The following is a 20,772-nucleotide window of genomic DNA, read 5'->3' on the forward strand; positions in this document are numbered from 1 at the left end:
GAGGCCTGGGCCCGGCGCAGCTCCGCCTGCTGCCACCGCGCGGGGGCAGTCCCGCGCCTTTCCGCTCGTCACCCGGGGCACGGGCTGTGGCCGGGGCCGGGGCCGGAGCCGGAGCCGGAGCGGGCGGACCCGGCGGCCAGAGAGGGGCGGGGGGCAGGTGGTACGGACCGTGCCTGCTTAAAGGGGCGGGCGCGGCGGCGCGGGTAGGCGCTGTGCTCGCTCCGCCTCCTCTGCCTTTGCCTCGTAGCGCGGTGGTGGCGGGCAGGGTCCGGCCGCGGCCCCGGAGCTCCTCGCCGAAGCGCCTCGGCCTCTGCTCCCTTTTCCCCGCGGTCTCTGTCCGGTCCCAGCGCGATGTCGGGCGGCGCGGCGGGCGCCCCCAAGCCTCTCCCGTCCTCCGGGCCCAAGTCTCTGCGGGAGATGCCGCATCCCTTGGCCACGTCTAGCAGCGAGGAGATGGGGCCGGCGCTTACCCCTAGCCCCGACCTGCTCCTGCCCCGCAGCATCGCCGATAAGGTACGGCCCAGCGGGCAGGGGTTGCGCGGCTTCGGGAGGTGTGTCTGCCCTTGTAGGGAGCATAGGGAGGGGGTCGTGTGTGTGTGTTTGTTTCCCTGCCACATCCCCTTCCTCGGGTGCATCCCCGGCTCCCCGCAGGGAAGTGAAGCCCTGGGCGCTGCTGACATCCGTTGCAAGAGCCTGGGGCTAATCCGAGGGGGAAGACACCCGGAGTGGGGACTGCAGGCACCGTGTCCGTGTCCGTGTCCGCGAGGGACCAGCTAGAATACCGGTGCTCCCACTGTCACCAGAGTGGCTGCGTGAGGCAGGGTTTTACTGATTGCATCTTCCCGTGGTTCATATCCTCTACAGATGGGTCTGAACGCTTCAGGAATTGCTGCAACTCCCTCACAGTCTTCTTCCTGTAGCCCTAACGGGAGCCTTGGGGCTCCTGTTGTTTCCTTACTGACGAGCTTGCCGTTACTTTGCCTGTGATTGTCCTCTCCATAGCTGAGCTCCTGCTCGCTTCTTCACAGCAGTGTAAAATGGAAAGGATGCTGTTGCAGGAACACCTGTGATGGCTTTCCTTTCCCTAGCTTTGGCATGTGTTTGCGGGACACTAGCAGGCTTCGTAAAGTGCTTTGCCTGTGTGTGGGCTTTGGATGTGATAATTCTGGAATGTGAAAGCAGCAGTAGGAGCACGGCACTGCTGATACGTTAACTACACTTGCAAGGACTTGATATCTCTCTGGGCAGAGTTCCTGAAGTGTCTTAAGGTCGGATTTCCTGGGAGCAAGGGCTGCAAGGGACGAGATCGGCTTGAAGCTTTATAGTGAGCTGTTCTGGGGCAGCTCGTGTGTGAACAAGGTGCTACAGAGCTGCTAGTAGCAAGAGGTGCTTCCTGTGGCGGTTGTCCTCGGCAGTGTGGAGCTCCTTCTGGGAAGGACAGATCTGCTAGCCTCCAAAAAACTCTGGGGCTGCTCAGCAGTATCTGGCATGTATCTCCCATGTTCTAGGGAAATGAGTCAGGCTCGTCAGGCCTCTTCCATGTGTCTACAGTGCTGCACAGATTCAGCACTTGTTCCTGGCCAGGTCGAGGACCTCCTCCTCAAACATTTGCCCACTGTTGTACAAGTAATAAGCCAGGCTTACCTTCCCTTTGTGAACGTATGCCTTCATCTGAGAAACTTGTCAAAACGCTGATGGCCCTATGAGACAGGGAGTTACCTGATTAAGGTGGAGGTAGGAATTGTGGAGTCTTTTGTCTGGATTTACTCATGTAATTAGGTTGCTGTCTGACCAACCTGCAGCCATAAGAGGTGCTTTTTGTGCGTCCTTGTGTGGTGGTGGTACTGTACTCTGTTAGCACTGTCCATCCACATTGTTGTGTAGCTAGTAAAAAGAACTATTCTGAAGAATAGCTCACACCTTATAACTTCTTTCCTTAGCTGTACTAGTGAGCTTTTGTGCTTCTGGAGCTCAAGCAAGCTCCTCTCTGCTTTACTGCTTTGAGGTGCCTGAGAAGTGTATCAACATCCCTAGTAATCTCGAAGCACAGATAACTCTCTAGCCTCAGGCTGCGGTCAGCTAGCTTCTCATCTGTGGAAAAGTTTTTGCTCGTTTTTCTACAAGCAGCACAGGTGTGTAACCCATTCTAGGACTGTGCTGTTCTAGCACTTTGTATCAGAGAAATACTCTAAAGGGGAGAGCAAAAAGGGGCTGATGTAAGCAATTTTTAGACTTGAGAGCAGTTTTGTGGTTGACCTGGAAATGGCACTAGGGTAATGAGCCTTTCAGAATAAAAGGATTTCCAGTAGGAAGAGAGAAGCATTCTTTTTTTTTTTTACTATTTTTTTTTTCCCTTCTAGCTGAATTAGCAGAAAAAGCCAAATGTCTGATCCTTCTGGTGGAAGGAGTCCCAACAGCTCTTCTGTGTGAGGGATGTCCCTTCTGCTTAATACCTGATGCACTGGCAAGACAAAAAAAGGATCTGTCTTCTTTCCCAGTTTAGGAAGAACTGGTGTTCTTAACCTTGCCTAACTTTAAGGCAGTAGTAAACTTTAACCACTTGCACTGTGTATTGTATAGTCTTGAGAGTGAGTATGGTAAGTGGAGGTAAATGGGTAAAACTGTCTTTTAAGTGGTTAGTATGTCTCCTGGTCTTAAGCTCTGGTGGAGGGTCATTAATCTTTTGAAAGGCTGCCTTACTAATTGATGACAATGTGCTGATAGCTCCAATAGCTGGGTAACAGGAGGTCAGTATTCAAGTCTGACTTGGGTTTAAAGCTCTACAGCTGTTCTTTATTGATTCTTGAATAGGAGCTCTGCTCATCTGCTCCATTGGCCTTTCCAAGAGTCTTTCTGGAGAGTTTGGTGGAGATTAGCACTGTAGAAGTTTGGGACAAAGTCTCCAAAGCTTCAGAGTGCCTCTGAGTCATTACACTTCTGTAAGGACCACTGTCCATAACCTGGCCTGTACTGAGACATTTCTCTGGCAGAGGAATTGTGGCAATGTCTGACCCATTGCCATGAAGTGGATAACTTTCTTTTTCTGGGTGTTTCTCTACCTGCTCTAAGCAAGTATTTCCTAAACACTGCTGCAAGATATATATAGCAATGCTCTGAGGGGAGAAAGTGCAGAAGTAATGGAACTGCCCATAAAGCAGTGCTTCAATTTCCACTGCCATAGATGTGCAGCCTGCAGTGGTTGAACCTTTCGCATCACTGATTTGCTTTCTTTAAGTCCTGTTTTCTTTGCTTTTTTTTTGGAGCTACTCAGTAAGAACACTAATTTATCCTGAGTAAGGAACACTGCCTATGTGTCTCCTGTTGGGTATTGATACAAATGTGGGAATAATCTAGTATCTTAGACCCTGACTACCTTTGAAGCCTTGTGAACTTTTGGTTGCTGTTTAAGAGCAGTGGCTAATGCTGCTAGAGCAGTAGGTCGTGGGAAAGAGAAGGAAAACCTGTGCTGTTTTCTATGGCTTCCCTGGTGCTAAATAGGCTAGTTTCAAGTTTTCTGAATCTTATGAAAAGGGATGCAGAGCTTTCATTGTCTGAAATAGTGTCCTCATCCTGACTTGGAGAGAACACTTTTAAGAGCCAGGAAACCTTGACTCTTGAGCAGCATCTAATGTATTAAATGAAATGGACATTTCTGGCTAAGTACTTGGCTTTCACAGCAATTCTGCAGCAAACATGAAACACTTGAGTTGTAGGTTAATGTCTCTGAAGCATTTCTGTACTGGCCAGATCTCTCTATAATATTCTTTCTCTTCCCCTCAAGTCTAATTGCATTAAACATCATTTGTCCTGATACCTGACCACCATGAGGTTTTATGAGCTTATTTGGAGGCTTTGCCCTGCTAGCCTCCAAATAAGGAGACAGCTAAAGCTGAACCTAAGCATAAACCCCCCCCCTTTTTTTTTTTCCTGTTAAATATATATATATCTATTTGTTGAGAGGGAAACATGCAGGAGGAAACAATCCCTCAGGATACATGACCGGGTCCATTGCAGTGTTGGCTATTTAAAAAGAGTTCTTGCTCTCTTACAGAGCTTTGGAAAGGCATACAAGCTAATTGAGATCTGCTTTTCAATGCAGATCCTCTGCAGAGGAGGGTAAGACAAATGGGGAAGTGTCAGTGAGACCTTCTTTCCTTTTTTCCCTTTTTTTTTTTTTAAAAAAAAAACCTCGAAACCATAAACTTCTGCTTGCAAATGACTGCTTGACTCCAGTTCACTTGTCACTTTTGATAGTGAATCTGCTGTGTGCGCTAGGACAAACACTTTGACACTGAAGGAGAAAGGCGTTATTAATGCTTTTCTGGGTTCAGAACAGAGGTGAGAAGTAGACAGTATTCTGCTGTGTGATTGTACCTAAATGGTTGTGTAAGTATGGCAAGACTCAGGATGCAGCCTCACTGAGGCTGTGAAGATTTAACAGCGCACTACTAATAGTGTTGGAAGTGCCAGGCTGTGCAGAATTAGGAAGAAATTGTTCTGTATGGCTTACTCAGGCTGTCCTCTGTCAGCTGCGGTCCTTGCAGACCCTCTAGACTTGTGAGAGTATCTTCTTAACAGGATGATGCTGGCTTTTCTTGGCATGGTTTGCCTTGAGACAGCAAGGCAAACTGATAGGGTTCTGACTCCCAGTACTGGTTTCTTGCCTGGCACTCCAAAAGCTTTTATATCCCACCTGTGCTAGGGCTCAGACTGCCTTGCCTTTTTTCAGACATCTCTGATGACCTGATAGTGTACTTGTGGCCAGCTACCAATAACCTGTTCAGCTTTTCTTCTTTGAAGATGTGCATGCCTTGTATTTGGCTCTGTTAACACTAGACAGCTGAAGTGAGCTCCAAGGCTGTTTTGCACATAGTATATCAAGCAGAGCTTATTAAATACCAGGCTTGCAATAAATACATAGCTTGAATTTGCTAATTCATGGAGATTGAAAACTTCTGATTACCAGCTGAAAACCATTGCTTATGTGCTTGCTCATCTGCTTCCAAACTACAACCCTGGTGAGCCCCTAGGCCTGAATTAGCACTTGATCAAGTATTTATACTTGTTGTGTTTGCCAGAGTGCTGATACCTAGCACTTATATTCTGGAAGGGAGCCTGGCAGCTCTCCAACAAAAAATATACCAAGAGTCTGGAGAGCTACTTCCAGCCTCCTTGGTTCCTAGTTTATAATTATTGCTCTTAACTTCATCCACCCACAGATGAAACCAGTTTGTGGTATAATATGAAAGCTTAAAATAGATCTGCCTGAGCTTCTACAAACCTCTTTGGTGACTACATGAGAACCGTTGGACCAACACCATGTATTGATTTTTAAAGCAAGCTGGAGGCAAATTCTCAGTCTTGGGAAAGACTGAGGGCTACAGAAAGTCAGGAACTGAAGTTGATGAACTTGTGAAGCAATGTCAGTGTGGATGGGTTGATCTTGGTTCCAATCTACAGGAGCACAGAATTGACAAAAGAGAAATTGAAGCTGGAAGGCATCTCTGGATATCTTCTAGTTCAAGCCTTTGGCTCAGAGCAGGGCTAGCTAGAACAGGCTGCCCAGGGTGCTGTGAAGCTTTTGAAGCTCTGGGCAACCTGTTCCTGCATCCAGTCACCTGCGAAATAGAATTTCTTTCTCACATGTAAGTGAGACTTCCAATATTTCAATTTGTTCTGTTGTTGGATCCACTGAAAAGAGTCTGTCACCACCTTCTGTAGACCCCTCCATCAGGTATTTATCTACATAAATATTCCCTGAGCATTCTTCTTTCTAGGCTGTTTGCCTCCTTTGCTATGAGGCATATTCTTGGCTCACGGTCAGCTTTCAGTCAGTATCTGGTGTGTGGTGTGGATTTTTTTGTGGTTGGTTTATATTTTTTGGGGTTTCTTTTCCTTCTGCATTTCAGAAGGAAAGCCCCCAGCACATGCTGCTGCTATATGGAGTTGTTCCTGCTAAGTGCAGGACTTTGCATTTTCTCAGGTTGAGTTTCATGAGGTACTGTCAGCCTATTTCTCCAGCCTGTTGAGGTCCCTCTGAATGACAGCTCAACCATCTGATGTATCAAGTATTCTGCCCAGTTCTGTACCCTCAGCACAGTTTTTGAGGATGTAGCCTGTCCCGTCATTTAGGTCATTAATGAAGGTGTTAAAAAGTTACAGCTCTCTTACTGTCTGCTGCTATACTCCACTAATGACTGCCTTCCAGTTGGCTTTTGTAGGATCACAACCCTTTGAGCCCAGCAGGGAGTCATCTCTTCGTAAGAGGTGTTGGTTAAACATGACTTCCCTGAAGTCTATGGTGACTTCTCATCGATGTGTCTTTTGTGCCTTTGGAAATAGTTTCCAATATTTGCTTGATAACCTTTCCAGGGATTGAGGTAAGGCTGACCTGCCTGTAGTTCCCTGTATCTCCCTTCCTGAAGACAGGAGTGACGCTTAGTTTCTTCTAATCCTTGGGAATCTCCCTTTGTTGTCACAGTAAGGACAAGATAATTGAAACTGGCATTACTGTAGCATCATCCAGCTCCCTCAGCACTTGCAACTCTGTCTCATCATGAGTTTTTGTTCAGCCCAGTTTGTTGAAATGCTCCCTAACCTGGTCTTCCCTCACTGATGGTAAGTTTGCCTTTTCCAGACTTTCTCACTGGGCTCAGGGGCCTGCAATCCCTGAATGCTAGTCATCTCAATAAACACTGAGGCAAAGAAAGCACCAGGTACCTCAGTTTTACATGTATCCTTTGTCATCGTATTGTCTGCCCCATCACACCTGCATTTTCCTTGTCCTTTATTTTGCTGATGATATTTCTGTAGAAACCTCTCTTGTTGCTGTTGTCATCCTTTGCCAGACTCAGCTCCATACCACTGAATCCATCTCTGCATATGATCAGTGTCTCTGTATTCCTCCTGGGTCAACTGTGCCTGCTGCTTCCTTATCTTACACTTCGTTTTGTGAGTTTAGTCAGGAGCTCTGTGTTCATGCATGCAGGTTTCTAGCCACCTTTTCTTGATTTTCTGCTTATTGGGATGCACCAGTTTTGACGTGGGAGGGGTGTTCCTTAAAAATTAACTAGTTTTCCTGGATGCTTCTCCTAGCAGATCCCTGAACAGGCCAAAGTCTGTTCCCTGGAAGTCTGGGGTTGCAATCCTGCTCTTTGCTTCGCTACCTCCTCTTTGGGATCCTGAGCTCTGAGAAGCTCATGCTTCTGTGGCCGAGTCAGACCCTGACTTTGCATCTCTGACCAGTTCTTCCTTCTTTGTAAGACTAAAGTTCAGCAGAGCATTTTCCCTCATTAGCTTATCAGTCACCTGTGCCAGGCAGTTGTCATCAATGCCCTTCAGAAACCTTCAGATTGATGTCACCTCCAGCAAAAACTGTAATTCAGGCTGCCCATGAGGACCTGTGAACATGAGGCTTTTTCCAGTAATCCCCTGTCCTTGTCTGCAGAAGTGCTTGAAGGACACAGGAATATTGCTTTCCACCTAGGACAGTAGCATTGCTAGTTTGGTTGACTTGTCTCCTAACTGCTTCAAAATTGACTCATTTATGAAGCTGTTACCCTGGCTTTTTTGAAATCCATGGTTGTCTTTCTCTCAGTGACTGCACTGAATGGCAAGGTAGATACCTTAAATTACTGAACCATGGTTCTTAGGCCAGGAAGCTTTTAGGTACAAGCAGTCTGCTACATGTTTCATTAGTGGGCCATCAGCTCTGGAGGGCTGAGCTTAGTTGTCTTGTTTAAAGGAACTGCCGTCTCTTCTTTTGCGTTGTGTATGTGTGCACACATGAACAGCTCTTTTGTAGTCTCCTAATTAAGAGAACAGATTCAAACCTAGCATGGCTTTCAGCTTGCCATCAGTGCTTTACTCACAAGCAAGCTGCTGGCTGAATCCATTTCCTCTTCTGTAATTCTGGTAACTAGAACTGCTTTCTCTAGCTATTACATCTTTCAAACTCATATCACTTGTATAGGTTAATACTATGCTATCTCATTGAAGAGAGCGCTTTTCTCCTTTCTGCTTGTGAGCCACTCTGGGGTTTGTTATAGAAGCACATACAACATTACATTAATGTGCTTGCTTGCAGTCACCTTCATTTAAAGCACACTTACCAATAAAATCCTGTTTCTGTAATGGTATCTTACAATGTAGGTGCTCTAGTACTGTCATAAAGCTGGTTTCTTATGTCTAAAACTGGTCTCTTTGATTTGCAACTTCCCAGTCCAGCGAGTTTATCTGGAATTGGCAGTTCCCATCTCTTCTGAACAAGATGAATGGTAGTTAACATTTGATTTGGGACAAACACATGCATCAACATAACTGTCTTAGTACTGTTAGGTTTCTTTTAATCTTTCCATCTGGTAAAACTGAACACAGCTTCTACTGTGTCACAGTATTATTACCTTTGGTTCTTATCTCAACATAATTGAGGGGAGGTTGGGCTTGCTGTTCATCTGGTGTTCAGACTTTCATAATCTTTTCAGCAGGATTGCTTCTCACTTAATGAGACAGAGTGTTAAAACCAGATATTCAGAATGTATGTGGAGGAGCTTGGTTCTTCAGCAGATTTTCAGAAGGGTGAGTCTTGGCAGTAACTTGTCAGCCATGGTGGAAAAAGTTGTGCTTGGTGGTCGGAAAGAATCCACTAGGCTGCCTGTGCTGGAATGCCTCAAACCTACCCAAGATGCTGGATGCTCTCTGAGCTCCTTCATGGGGAGAAAGGAATAACCAGATTAAGAACCTCTTCTTTTTACAGCTCTGTGGACACATCATTCTCCTGTTGGTGCCTCAGGGGTTTGTGATAAGCCTTGGTCAGTACCTCCCTGTAATTAATGATGAGAGGGACAGAGGATAAAGATGGAGGGTTTCCTACTGACACACTGTGATCTGGGAGACATCAGTTCCTAGGCTGATGTGCAAACCACTGTCCTGGTGTCTTCTAGCACTGTGGGCTATGCTTGTGGCATCTTGAACAGATCGTATGGCTGTCACATTAGCCAGTCTTTTCCTTATCTGAGTGGAGAGTCTGGTTTCTGTAAAGTAGGTCGGGAGACAAGACGGAAGCTTTTATGTGAGGCGTAACTCAGTGCTGCTACATAAAAATCTACTTGAAACACCTAAACTGCAACTCTGAGATTGTAACTTGCATGTTCCTTCAGTATGCAGAAGGCAGTACAGCAATTAAAAACAACATTTGATCTTGTGTAATTATCAGAAGTAACTTCACTGAGGTTTGTATTCTGCTGACCTTGAGCAAGGTGTTAAATGCTGAGCTTTTTAGCTGTGGCTGACTTGCCTTTGTGAGCCAGGATGCAGTACAGCTGAGATTCCATACTTTTATGGCTGGGGAAAACTACTCCCACTGCTATGACGAAATGGTGCAGAAAATGCTGCCTTGGAGGTGGTGACAGTTGTGACACTGAAGTAGAAGCTGAGTGAATTTGTTCTTATTAACAATTTATGCTTAGTAAATCATCAAAATACTCTGGGGAATCTGTTTCTCTTCCAGGTAATGTTCACTGACAGCAAGGTAGCTGCTAGAAACAGTGTAATGACCAAATGAAGATGGGAAACAAACCCAGTGACTCTTCTAATGAGCTAGCATTCCCAATGCCAGCCCAATTTAGATGGGTTGTTGACATATGAATTTATGGGGCATGTTTTATTTTCTAAATTGGGAGGTCAGGGGGTGGAAAGAAGTGTTGCTTTCAGCTGTAGGTGATACTATAATGGTAAAACTATTGATTATCAACCAGATACTTCAGAAATCGTGAAGTATTCTGTCTGAATAAGCGTGTAGGTGATGCAGGTTAGTGGAACTAGCTGAAATTGTTCCAAAAACAAAGGCAATAATAAAAAAACAAGACTTACAACAGCAAGGAAAGAGCTCAGCCAAGAGCTGTATTGAGAGTGGTCTTCAAAGCATAAATTCCTTTGAAGAACAGCACTATCAGAGCTTCTACAAAGCAATGAGCAGCAGGTGAGGAGTAACTGTGGAAATGAAATTGGTGGTGTCTCTAACCCCTGAAGATGGGCTTCCATTGGACTCAGGTTTGTGGGTTTATGTATCTTAGATTGAAGAGAGCAATACTAGCGTATGGGAGCAAAGACATCATGAAAATGTGTGATACTCTTTGCTGCAGGAAAATGAACAGAAAACAAACAAATTAAGGAGCGCAGACCTGACTAACAAGCTCTCTGCCTGTCTTGGAAAATAACAATTGCAGTGGTCTGTAGTGTTATTAATGGTGGATAGCTTACTGCATTGAAGCACATGCTTTAGTCCTGATTCTTATTTAGTCTATGCTCCAGCTTCAAGCTGAATTTAAGTCTGAAAAAACAAGCTTTTTTTAAGCCACCTAACGCTGTGTATCTGAAAGCAGCTATTAGCCTCTCAAAGACAAAATAGTAGCAAGAGGTGAAGCTTCTCTGTTGTGTTTATGGGGGAAGCTGTTACAGCTGTTGCATTGGTTCAGTGCCCTGTCCTTGTGGGAAACTGTTGCCTTAACATTGCTTCAATGGAAGCAAGCTTTGTGTATCCTTCTGAAGAGCCTCTTAGGGTATGAAAAACTGGCTCTTAAAGTTTGTCTTCCTAGTTGGCCTCACTTTACCAGTGAGCTTGAATGATGTGATGTGTTCTTAAGAAGGAATATACTGCAGTGCAGGTATTGCTCAAAGGCAGAGAAGCCTCTTCCCTGTCAGTGCTGTGGATGGTGCTTGCAACAGCCACTTTTGACTAGCTTAGTGGTGAAAGTGCTGACATGTGGCAATGGTTAAGTGATAAACAATACTCAAACCCATTCTTACCTGGGTAGTACTATCGCCTTTGCTGTAGCTTTTTAGATCACAGATTCATGGAATAGTTAGGGTTGGAAAGGACCTTAAGATCATCAAGTTCCAACCTGCCTGCCATGGGCAGGGACACCTCACAATAAATCATGTCACCCAAGGCTCAGATGCTAGAGTAAGGCAAATTGCAAGTGGAAATCTTGGATGCTGCCAAGGCAAAGCTGTGTTTTGGATTATTTTCAAGAAAATCCCTGTGAAAATGTAATCAGTACTTTTATTACCAGTGGTCAGCTTGGTCTCTTCAGGATTTGCATGCTGATTTTCAATCTTCAGATTAGCTTGTTTCTGGTTCAGCATATTTCTTCTCAGACAACTGCAAGAAAAGTGTAGAGAACAGAATAAGTGGCTCTATGTAGCTTTTGTTGGCCTCACCAAAGCTTTTGACACTGTGAATAGAAAAGGCCTGTGGCTGATCTTGGAACGATTAAGTTGTCCCAAGTTCCTCAAAATGATTATTCTGTTACATGGGGATCAGCACAGCCAAGTCAGATATGGCGATGCACTCTCTGAGCCCTTCCCAATAATCAGTGGTGTGAAACAAGGTTGTGTTCTTGCACCAACTTTATTCACAGTCTTCTTCAGCATGATGCTCCAAAGGGCTATGGTAGACCTCGATGAACAAAACGGCATTTATATTCAGTATCGTACTGATGGGAGCCTATTCAATCTAAGGTGACTGAAGGCCCACACTAAGACCCTAAATCACCTTGTCTGTGAACTGCTTTTTGCTGACGATGCTGCCCTTGTTGCCCTTGTTGCCCACACGGAAGCAGCTCTGCAGCGCTTAACGTCTTGCTTTGAGGAGGCAGCTGAGCTTTTTGGGCTTTAAGTCAGCTTGAAGGAGACAGTAGCTCTCTACCAACCTGCACCACAGGAAGATTATCATCATTCCCACGTTACCGCTAGAGAGTCAGAGCTTAAGTCAGTTCAGCAGTTCAGCTATCTGGGGAAGCATTATTTCCTTGGATGCCACTGTCGACAAAGAGACAGAAAACAGAATAGCAAACGCACATAGAACCTTTGGAAAACTCCATAAAAGAGTCCGGTGCAATAAACATCTGAAGAAAAGTACAAAGATTAGTGTCCATAGAGCCATTGTACTGTCTAATCTTCTATATGGATCTGAATCATGGGTTATCTACCGCCATCACCTGCGGCTCCTTGAACACTTCCATCAGCGCTGCCTCCATACAATTCTAAACATTCATTGGACTGACTGTGTGTCAAATGTTACAGTCTTGAACAAGCAGGGGTCACCAGTATTGGAGCCTTATTGCTGAAATAGCAGCTGTGCTGGGCAAGGCACATCTCTAGGATGGAGGATCACTGCCTCCCTAAGATTGTGTTTTATGGTGAATTTGCAACCTGCTGCCGCAAGAGAAGTGCCCCAAAGAAGAGATATAAGGACTCCCTGAAACAATACCTCAGCCTTGGCCATATTGACTACCATTAATGGTCACTTTGGCCTCCAATTGGGAGACTTGGAGACACACCATACATAATGCCGTTGACTCCTTTGAGAACACATGTAGAACTGGTCTTGACGAGAACAGACAACGTAGAAAGAATTGCGCCCCGCCTATACCACCCAAGGAGACCTTTTGCTGTGCTTTTTGCAACCAGATTTGCTTGTCCCACATTGGCCTTTTTTAGTCATCAGCGCGCTTGTAGTAAGCATGGGTAAAGCCCTTCCCAAATTTCATTTGCGAAGTCAAGCCATGATACTTCACTTGAAGCTATGTGTGCCAAATGTGTATTGTGCCACAGTGGCTGTCTAGGATCATCTAAATGTATTAGTCTATACATCTTATGCCTTGTTTCTTCCCTCCATCAGTCTCTATAGGTATGAGGAAATACTGCATGGCGGCTTTTCCTCACTTGCTCTCCTTAAAGCGAGGGACTGAAGTGGTCATAGTGTGTGGGGAGTTTTTTGTTGTTTTGTTCTGTTTGTTTGTTTTTCTTTAGTTATTTTACCTCTCTGGGAGCAAATATCTTTCTACCTGAAAATATTTCCTTTGTCAGCAAACATGGTGGAGGGCTAGCTACTAAATTGCACCTGAGTAAACTGACCTGGAGAGCTCCTCCAAAAGCACACTGCTGCAGCTCTTCCAGGCTTTGAGATGAAAACATGAGTTCTTCCCTTTGAACATCTCTGCCTCACTTGCACAGTGATGTCTTGTCAGTCTGACTGGCTGTCATGAAACTTCCACTGATCTTGTGTGGGGAAATGCTAATGCAACTCATCTGAAACTGAGCAGAAGGAAACCCACATCGTAGTGCAGCATGGAAGTGTAGTCTTGCTTGTTTAAATGAAGCCAGGATACTGCAGTGTTTTCCAGCTCTCTATCATTTGTTTCCTTCTCGTTTCTACTCTCTGCTTCTCCCCATTATTTTGCATCTGTTCACATTTAAAAATTACAGTTTGCTTTCAAAATAATCTCAGCCAAATAGGCATTTTGATGACACTGGGTACCTAGCTAACTGATGCAGCTAAACCTTTTTCTAGAGAGTGAACAAGAAAAAGCTGTTGCTCAGTATTTCTGCAGAGCTATAACACAAAACTGTATGTCTCTAGGAGAAAGCAGCTGAGTTTGAACAAGCTTAAACTGTTCCATCTATAATCAGATGTAAATCTGGCTTCTTGGATTGGGAATGACTCCTATTCGTATGCTGGATTCAAGTTTTCCTGCTCATGGTCTGAATCCTGGCTGCTGCTTTGCTAGTTAGAAGGTCACAGCTCTGGTTCTGAAAATAGAGCTTTAAACAAAACACTGGGTGTGTTTGGCTTGTTCATTAATGAGGTGCTCTTTAGCATATTAAAATAGGTTACGTGATGTTCCTGTGAACACAGGTGCAAAAAAGCCTCTTGAACTTTTGGGCGCAACATAGCACGGTAAAATGGTTGATTACATGTTTCTTACATCAGATTAAACATCTGTGAGATGCCTCTCATAAGCCTCATTTTTTAGAGTGCAGTCTGAACCACATCTAGCTTTAGAGTGACAGTACCCCTTCCAGACTACGAAAAGAGGCTACCCTCTTAAGGACTTTGTGAGAAGACAGACATATAGCCAGACTGTATGAACAGATGGTCTGATGTGGTCTTGACATCTTATAGTGACACCCCCCTCTATCCCCATGCACAGAAAGGCTGAAAGTGAGCAGTATTGTAGCTGAGTCCTGGAAGACTTCAGCGGCAGAGGTAGGAGATGGCTTATTGCTCTTCCTGAAAATCCTGTTTGCAGGAAAAGCTTCTGTGCCCACATTCTTGCTCTCGTTGGCTTAAATACGATGACTTATGGGAAAACAAACCACAGTGTAAAATAATCCATCCTATGAAACTTGGCTGTTAGCCTCAGGAAAGAGATGGGAATGCCATGACCTGCATGAGAAGGCTTGGAAAGTGCTCGTGTCATATATAGTCTTTTTGAAGCTTGTTCCAGTCTTTGTCCAGCCAAAGTGCAAAGAAACTCTATTCCAAGTGTGATACCTTTATAAGCAAGAGTATAAGTTACGTCTTGAGCTGTACCAAACTGCACGCTCTTAAATCAGCTGCTGTATCTGAAATTCTTAATTTGTTTTCAGGGATACTGAGGAGTCTATCTCCAGACAACTCTGACCTACAGAGCAGAAATACTAGTTTGTGATGAACACCAGAACAAAGTCATCAGACCTGTGGCTTGGCAGCATGCTGTACTCTGACACCTGTTTAAAATATCCCGAGAGCAAACTGATCCAGTCTTTATCTAGAGGCTTTTTGGTTAGATGTGCAGAATACCAGTGGTACTACTGGAACTGTAGAGGTGTGGCTCGGGCCAGGAGTGGTATGCATGTCGCATTAGAGTTGAGGGCTTTCTGCCCAACACTGCAGGGCCCACAGACTTGCTGCATAATACTCTCCATGTCTGGGAAATAAAAGATCTGGACAGTGCTGGGTCCTCATACCCAGCACTGTCCTTCCCCTGCTGGCACATTTAGGTAAGAGCAAAAACTGCTTTGGGCTTGGTCTGTACTGCTCTTAAAATAACCTCAACCTTGCAGTCTGATTTTAGATGATTAATATAGCGGGAAATACTCGCCTCTTTTGAGGTAATAATCTTGTTCCCTGTGAGTACGCCTACACATACTATATTCTTTCCCATTAATGGAGAAGGATGTCAGGAGCTGGTGTACATGTGATTACTTACCCTTTCCCAGGAGGGTAGGTCCTTCCTTAGAAGTTGATTATTGTAGTTGTCGAGCTACAGCTTAGCACTGTCTTCTTTGTGGATCAATGTAGAAACATGGTACTTCCTCCTGGGAATAATTAAGGGGATTGGAGCTTAACTGTGGGCTTTTTGTTTGTGTGGAGGGTTTTGGTTTTGTTTTTATGTTTTTGGTTTTGGTTTGGGTTTTTTTCAGTCTTGTAGAGCAAAACTGCCTTCTTAACCTGTCTTCCCTTCTGTGTTCAGACCATTCTCCCTTCTCTGCAGCCTGGATCCTCACTTCAGTTACTTACAGTAGCTGCCCAAAAACATGTGCAAGAGAAAAGGACATGCAGCATCTCACATAAGTCTCAAATATATGTAGAGAAGCAAAGTTGACCTCTATTAGCAAAGTATGATGCTGATACCTGATAGAGAATAATACTGAACATATATGAAAGGGAAGCAAATACCTTTTCTTCCCTTGTTCTCTATCTGAAGAGAAATGTAGGTATTTCTCTGCAGCTGGTCTTAGGTTATTGTTTTGTGCAGACTGAGATTTCAATATACAGATGCTCAGTGAGATTTTCTAGTAGAATACTGTGCTGTCAGTGACAGATGAACTGATCTAGATGGACTGGAGGATGCAAAAGTGCTTTCTGTGCCTACACAGAACTGACCCGTGTACAGGCCAGTGACAGAGAACTCTGCTTTCAAAACCTGCTGGGATGAGCTGAGAGATGCTACGAGCAGGTCTTTGAAAGCAGAATTAATGCAAACTTTTATAGTGCTCTTGGGAATATTTAAATCTAAACCCCTTTAGTTTTCTAGTCACCAGCAGCAGTTCTGCTATGGCTTATTGTCGAGTACTGATGGTACAAAGGTAAAGGCTGCTTCAAAAGTCAGCTGCAATCATTGTGTGGAATCATTGTCCCCTCAACATGACTGTATCTGTGATTGTGTCGCTCTGGGAAATGGATGGCATAAAGCAACAGAATGCCTTGAAACACAAGGGGAATGGTACAGCTCTCTGAATTTCAGAGGGAAGCAGTGAGGCTCTAGTCGTGTGGGCCTGGCTGTAAGGTCCTCGAGGTAGGCATGGATATTTGGGGTTAAGTGCTCCACTTGCCTCTGAACAGCAATATTGCTTAATGTCTCTTATGGTCACCTAATACTTGTTGAATGAGAGCTTTGTGCTTGCAACACCAGGTGGTTTCAGGCTGACCTTTAGCAGAAATAAGTTTATCTGTGCCTGTAAGTCTTAGCTGAACCACCTCTTCCACTGCATGGACTACTGCTTAGACATCAAAGCTGCCTGGTTAAGCCATATACTTGCTTAGGCAGGATAGGTGAAAACATTCTGATTGTAGAAGCTGAAGTATTGTCTAGCTGCATGTAACTCAGCAGGAGATTGCCTGATCTTCACTTGACAATAAACCAGTGCCTACAGAATTTTAGAACTGTTTTTAGCTTTGAAGGGTTGAATCCTGGTTGCTTTCTCTGCTGTGAAAGCACTTGGGGGAGTGGCTATCCAGAAGACTGAATGCCAAGCTCCTGAGGTTTTACTTTATGTGAATCCAAGCTGCTCCACAAATCCAAAGTCTTGGAAAATCTCCTGAGAGATTGAAAGAGGGAGAAGGTGACATCAGCTGGAAACTTCCTAGCTCATTTTGCATCTCACATGTAGACTTCTAGTTTATAAAGTTCAGATGAATTTTAAACTGGAATGAAGTGAACTTCTTGATAGATCTAGTATCTGTTTCTGCATAAGCTAACTAGTCAAGCTGTTTGGACTGCATAATACAACAAAAGAATGCGAAGCTGCTTCCTCATCAGATAGCAGCCCACATAGTTGGCAGGGCTTATGCATTTCCAACACAGGCAGTTAGTTCCTAGTTGCCCTGTGCTGTAAGATACCAGACATGTGCTGCTCGAGTCATCTGATCTCATGTACCCATAAATTTGGGTGTCTTGAGGAATCCTGCAAAACCCATAGGAATACATGGAGTCTGTCTATAGGTGGTTGTACAGCTGTGCACAGAAGCCTAGTATTTAACCAGTAGATCATGGACCTGGAGGTCTGAATGTTGCATTGCTTCTGCTATGGGTTGTGATACTGACCATGCTGGAACTTCACCTGTCCTGCTTCATGAGCTGTTGACAGAGCTTTGAGAATGGCTTGAGAAGGTGAGGGACAGAGGCTAAGGATTTTTGCTCTTTCATTTAGAAATAGCTGTGAAACTTGAGGAAGTCTTCATGGATACTCTCTAAGACTCAAAGAATGCCTTGACAGAACTTGACCTCTGTTCTATCTGCCTGGCTGCCAGAAGCAGCCTCCCCTCCTCCCTGCTGTGGGACTGCTCAGGTTTGCGGCATGTTCTGAGAGAAACAGATGCTGTGACAAAAGGTGTTTTTTTTTTTTTTCTTGTGTGAAGAGCTTTGTGAGCAATAGGTACCTGCTGGAAGTTGAACTGTGCTATCTGATAATGCAGATAGGTGCTTAAGGACAGTGGATGAGCAGATGCTTGATGTGCTAAAGGTGAAGCTGATGCATGAATCTCTGGCACTGAAGTCAGACTCTTACACAACACAAGTAATACTAGTTAGTACTTCAAATGCTTGTGGGTATGTAGCTACACTAACAGGCAGAAATGCAGATGGCTACAGTTCTCCTTCCTGCTAGGCTCTGCAGGACATACTCGTCTTTCTAGGGTAAAAGCAGACTAGAGTAAGATGATACAGTCTTGCTTCACCACTGCAAAAAATCCCCCAAGTCCCGTAGAAGAAAGCCAGGGCCAGTTAACATGATTAGGAGGTGCTCTGCTGTGAAAGGATTACAGCCCGAAACAACTACAATTGCTAGGCCATCTGCTGTGACACTTCAAAGCCTACCTTTTTCTAGCAATAGCAAAGACTTCAGCAAATGGATTCTGCCTGCTGCTAAATGAAGGTACAGCAGTCATAAACATTGTTCCTTGTGCAGCTAGGTAGGAGGCTCCAGCCGTTAAGGACAGACAGTTAGCTTCCAACTTGGCCTTCAACTACTCAAAACAAGACAAGTAGCAAGGTGTGATGCCAGGTAAGGCTTCTGCCAGCACAGATGAGGCAGTATAGCACAGTAGTACTTTCAATGTACACATCCTCTGTCCTTACCCCCCACCTCCCCCAGCTAGCAGCCCTCCTGCACCTAGCCTGAGTTTGTCCAGGAGCTTCACTTGATTTAGGTTTGGGGTATTATATCCAAGGCTCAAATGAGGTAAAACTGTCACAGCCTTTGTTTCAAGGGCTGAGACATTCCACTGGACCAATGACTGCTAGAACACACTCAGATTGAAGTGGATTCCAGCCTTCACAAACTTCTGCTAGAACACACTCAAATAGATTGAAGTGGATTCCAGCCTTCATAAATCTCTGCCCTTAAAGGGTGCAAGACATGCTAGTATGATATTGTTAATCTACCATCTGAGTTGGTGAGGAAAGTAGCTTTTATGCTGGTGGCTGCAAGTTCCATCTTTGGTCCTTCCTCCAGATGATACAGAGTTTTCATATTTTAAACAAATTCCATCATATTCTTTAAAATCTCTTTTGGAAGGTTTTGGTACAAGTTTTTTCAGATCTCCTGTGCAACCACAGGCTTAAGCTGTTTCCGCAAGTTAATTTATTTCCATACTGGAAGCTTAGAATTTGACTGGCTGCATTTCTGGCACAACTTGTCTTATACTGATGCTTATTGCACATGGGCAATGATGATCTGTCTTTTCCTTTTGGAAACAGGAGCAGATTTGTCTACAGCTACTGCAGTGTCCCAGGGTTTGCTTTGCTTTTTACTCTGCTCAGCCAAATCCTCCTGTCTAGCTGAACTGCAGATTTTCTGAAGCCATCTCCTGTTGCTAATCTTATCCTGTCTTCTGCTTATTCTGTTTATGTAACTCCAACAGAACTCCTTATCTGCTGAGTTGTTGTAGCATTGCTTCTTCCTGTTGTACATGCTCCTGATATGTTGAGTCTGAGCCAGATGCCTTTGTATTTCAAGTTGTCTTTCTCATGTATGAGCTGGCAAGCTGTGCCATTCCCATCCTGCTTCTTTGCCCTCTGAACAGAGTACTTGAGTGGCTACCTTCTATTTCTTGCTCACGTGCCATTTAAAACTGAAATCTCTCATCTGTTGGCAGCCACTTCTGAGCATTAGCTGGGAGAATGCATCTGACCTCTCTGTTAGTAGATATTAGTTTAGATCATAGCTTTCCCAAAATGTCTAGGCTACACTCTTACAATTCTCCCTGCTTCATAAGGCAGTCTTCAAAGTGAACAGCAGTACTACCACAGTTCTGCAGGATTGCAACAGGGCTGTCTACGCAATCCCAGTACTCCCATGATGTGTTTGTGATGAAGACTGTAGGAACTCGGCCGTGTTCTTAACCATTGTCAAAGGCAGAGTAGCTTTAACTTGAAGCTCTCACCTGTAATTCTTAACCTGTAAACAAAGGAGGACTTCCTCTGAAGACAGGGTCTACCCATGTCCAGATGGAACAAATACTGCAATTGCATAGGGAGCACTGATGGACAAAGAGGATCTTAGCTAAACAGGATTGCTTTGCTAAGATTGCACACTTCATCTAGCCATTTAAAGACCATGCGAAGTTGGGACTACGCAGAAATTCCCAAACTAAGCCACTTCAGACTAACATGCTACTTAGCTGTAGTGATGTTTCTTTGTCTGGCAGAGGAGCCTTTGTCCTTACAAGGGAAACACTCTGTGGATAAATGCATTCTTGTGCTACTACTTAAACACACAAAACTCTTCTATGACAAGAAGAGCCATGGATCTTTGGACTTTCTAATACTGTTGTCAGATGTTCTTACATACTGTACACCTTGTCACATGCTGTCAGCTCCCTCTGCTATGACACCAGAGAAGAGAACACATGAAGTTGCTGTGATGTTTATGCAAAGTGGAGTAATCACTAGCTGTGTTGAGTAGTTGGTCTAGATCAAAGTGTGAGACTGGAAGGTGTGGGAATGTACCAAGTTGGCTATAAAGCATTTGATTTGTTGTTTGATTTCTTTTTTTTTTTTTTTTCCCCTGCTGCTGAGTCAGTTTCAAAGAATTAGAGACTTTCCAAACCCTTGTGTGTCTCTTCCTAAAATAGCTACTTGCTGGTTCTTTTAGTCTCTGTCTTCCCTAAGCACTGGATGACAGTCTTGGACTTGGAAGGGTGGGAATGAGCACCTCTCCAAGCAAAACAGTGTTTCAGTTAGCCTTAGGATTCCAAAAGGGAGTTGTTCATACACACTGATGCTGGAGTGTATGATCTGTGACTATCCTGTAGTGCAGTGATGGCAATTCAGTCTGACTTCTCTCAACATGTTTGAAAGCTGATAGACTGAATGGGAAGCCTTTGACAAGGTGATTATCTTTCCTCTACTATAGGACTGTCCAGCAGTGGAGGCTGCATTCCAGATGACTTTGCCTGAGGCCTGTCTTTTAAGTAGGTCTCTTGATTTGCCTAGCTGTTTTGTTTTCAGAGTCTTAAGTTTGTTCAGTCTTACCAGGAACTGTTGGTTCAGCAATACTTCTACTTCGTCATGAATAGAAACTAGTTTGTGCCGTATTAGGCGGAGGTATGGTGGTAATGTGCTCTCTCTTATACTTGAGGAACAGCCAAACAATCTAATACTCAAAGCCCAGACCTTAGGAGATTGACCAGGTGTCCTGGAACAGGGTGATCCTTGGAGGTGC

The 20,772-nt window shown here is 44.5% G+C and overlaps 1 protein-coding gene across 1 annotated transcript in view; it reads left to right on the plus strand.

Annotated features, from left to right (window-relative positions):
- Window positions 1–220: 220 nt before the first annotated feature.
- SNX30 (sorting nexin family member 30) overlaps window positions 221–20,772 on the plus strand; it is a 46,422-nt gene continuing 25,870 nt past the window's right edge. The window contains exon 1 of the mRNA XM_065661503.1: window positions 221–513. Within this exon, the coding sequence (XP_065517575.1) occupies window positions 352–513 (162 nt within the window). The 5' untranslated portion in view covers window positions 221–351. The remainder of the gene's footprint in view (window positions 514–20,772) is intronic.

Source organism: Lathamus discolor, chromosome Z, assembly GCF_037157495.1.
Source record: "Lathamus discolor isolate bLatDis1 chromosome Z, bLatDis1.hap1, whole genome shotgun sequence".
In the NCBI taxonomy this organism is placed as follows: Eukaryota; Metazoa; Chordata; class Aves; order Psittaciformes; family Psittacidae; genus Lathamus; species Lathamus discolor.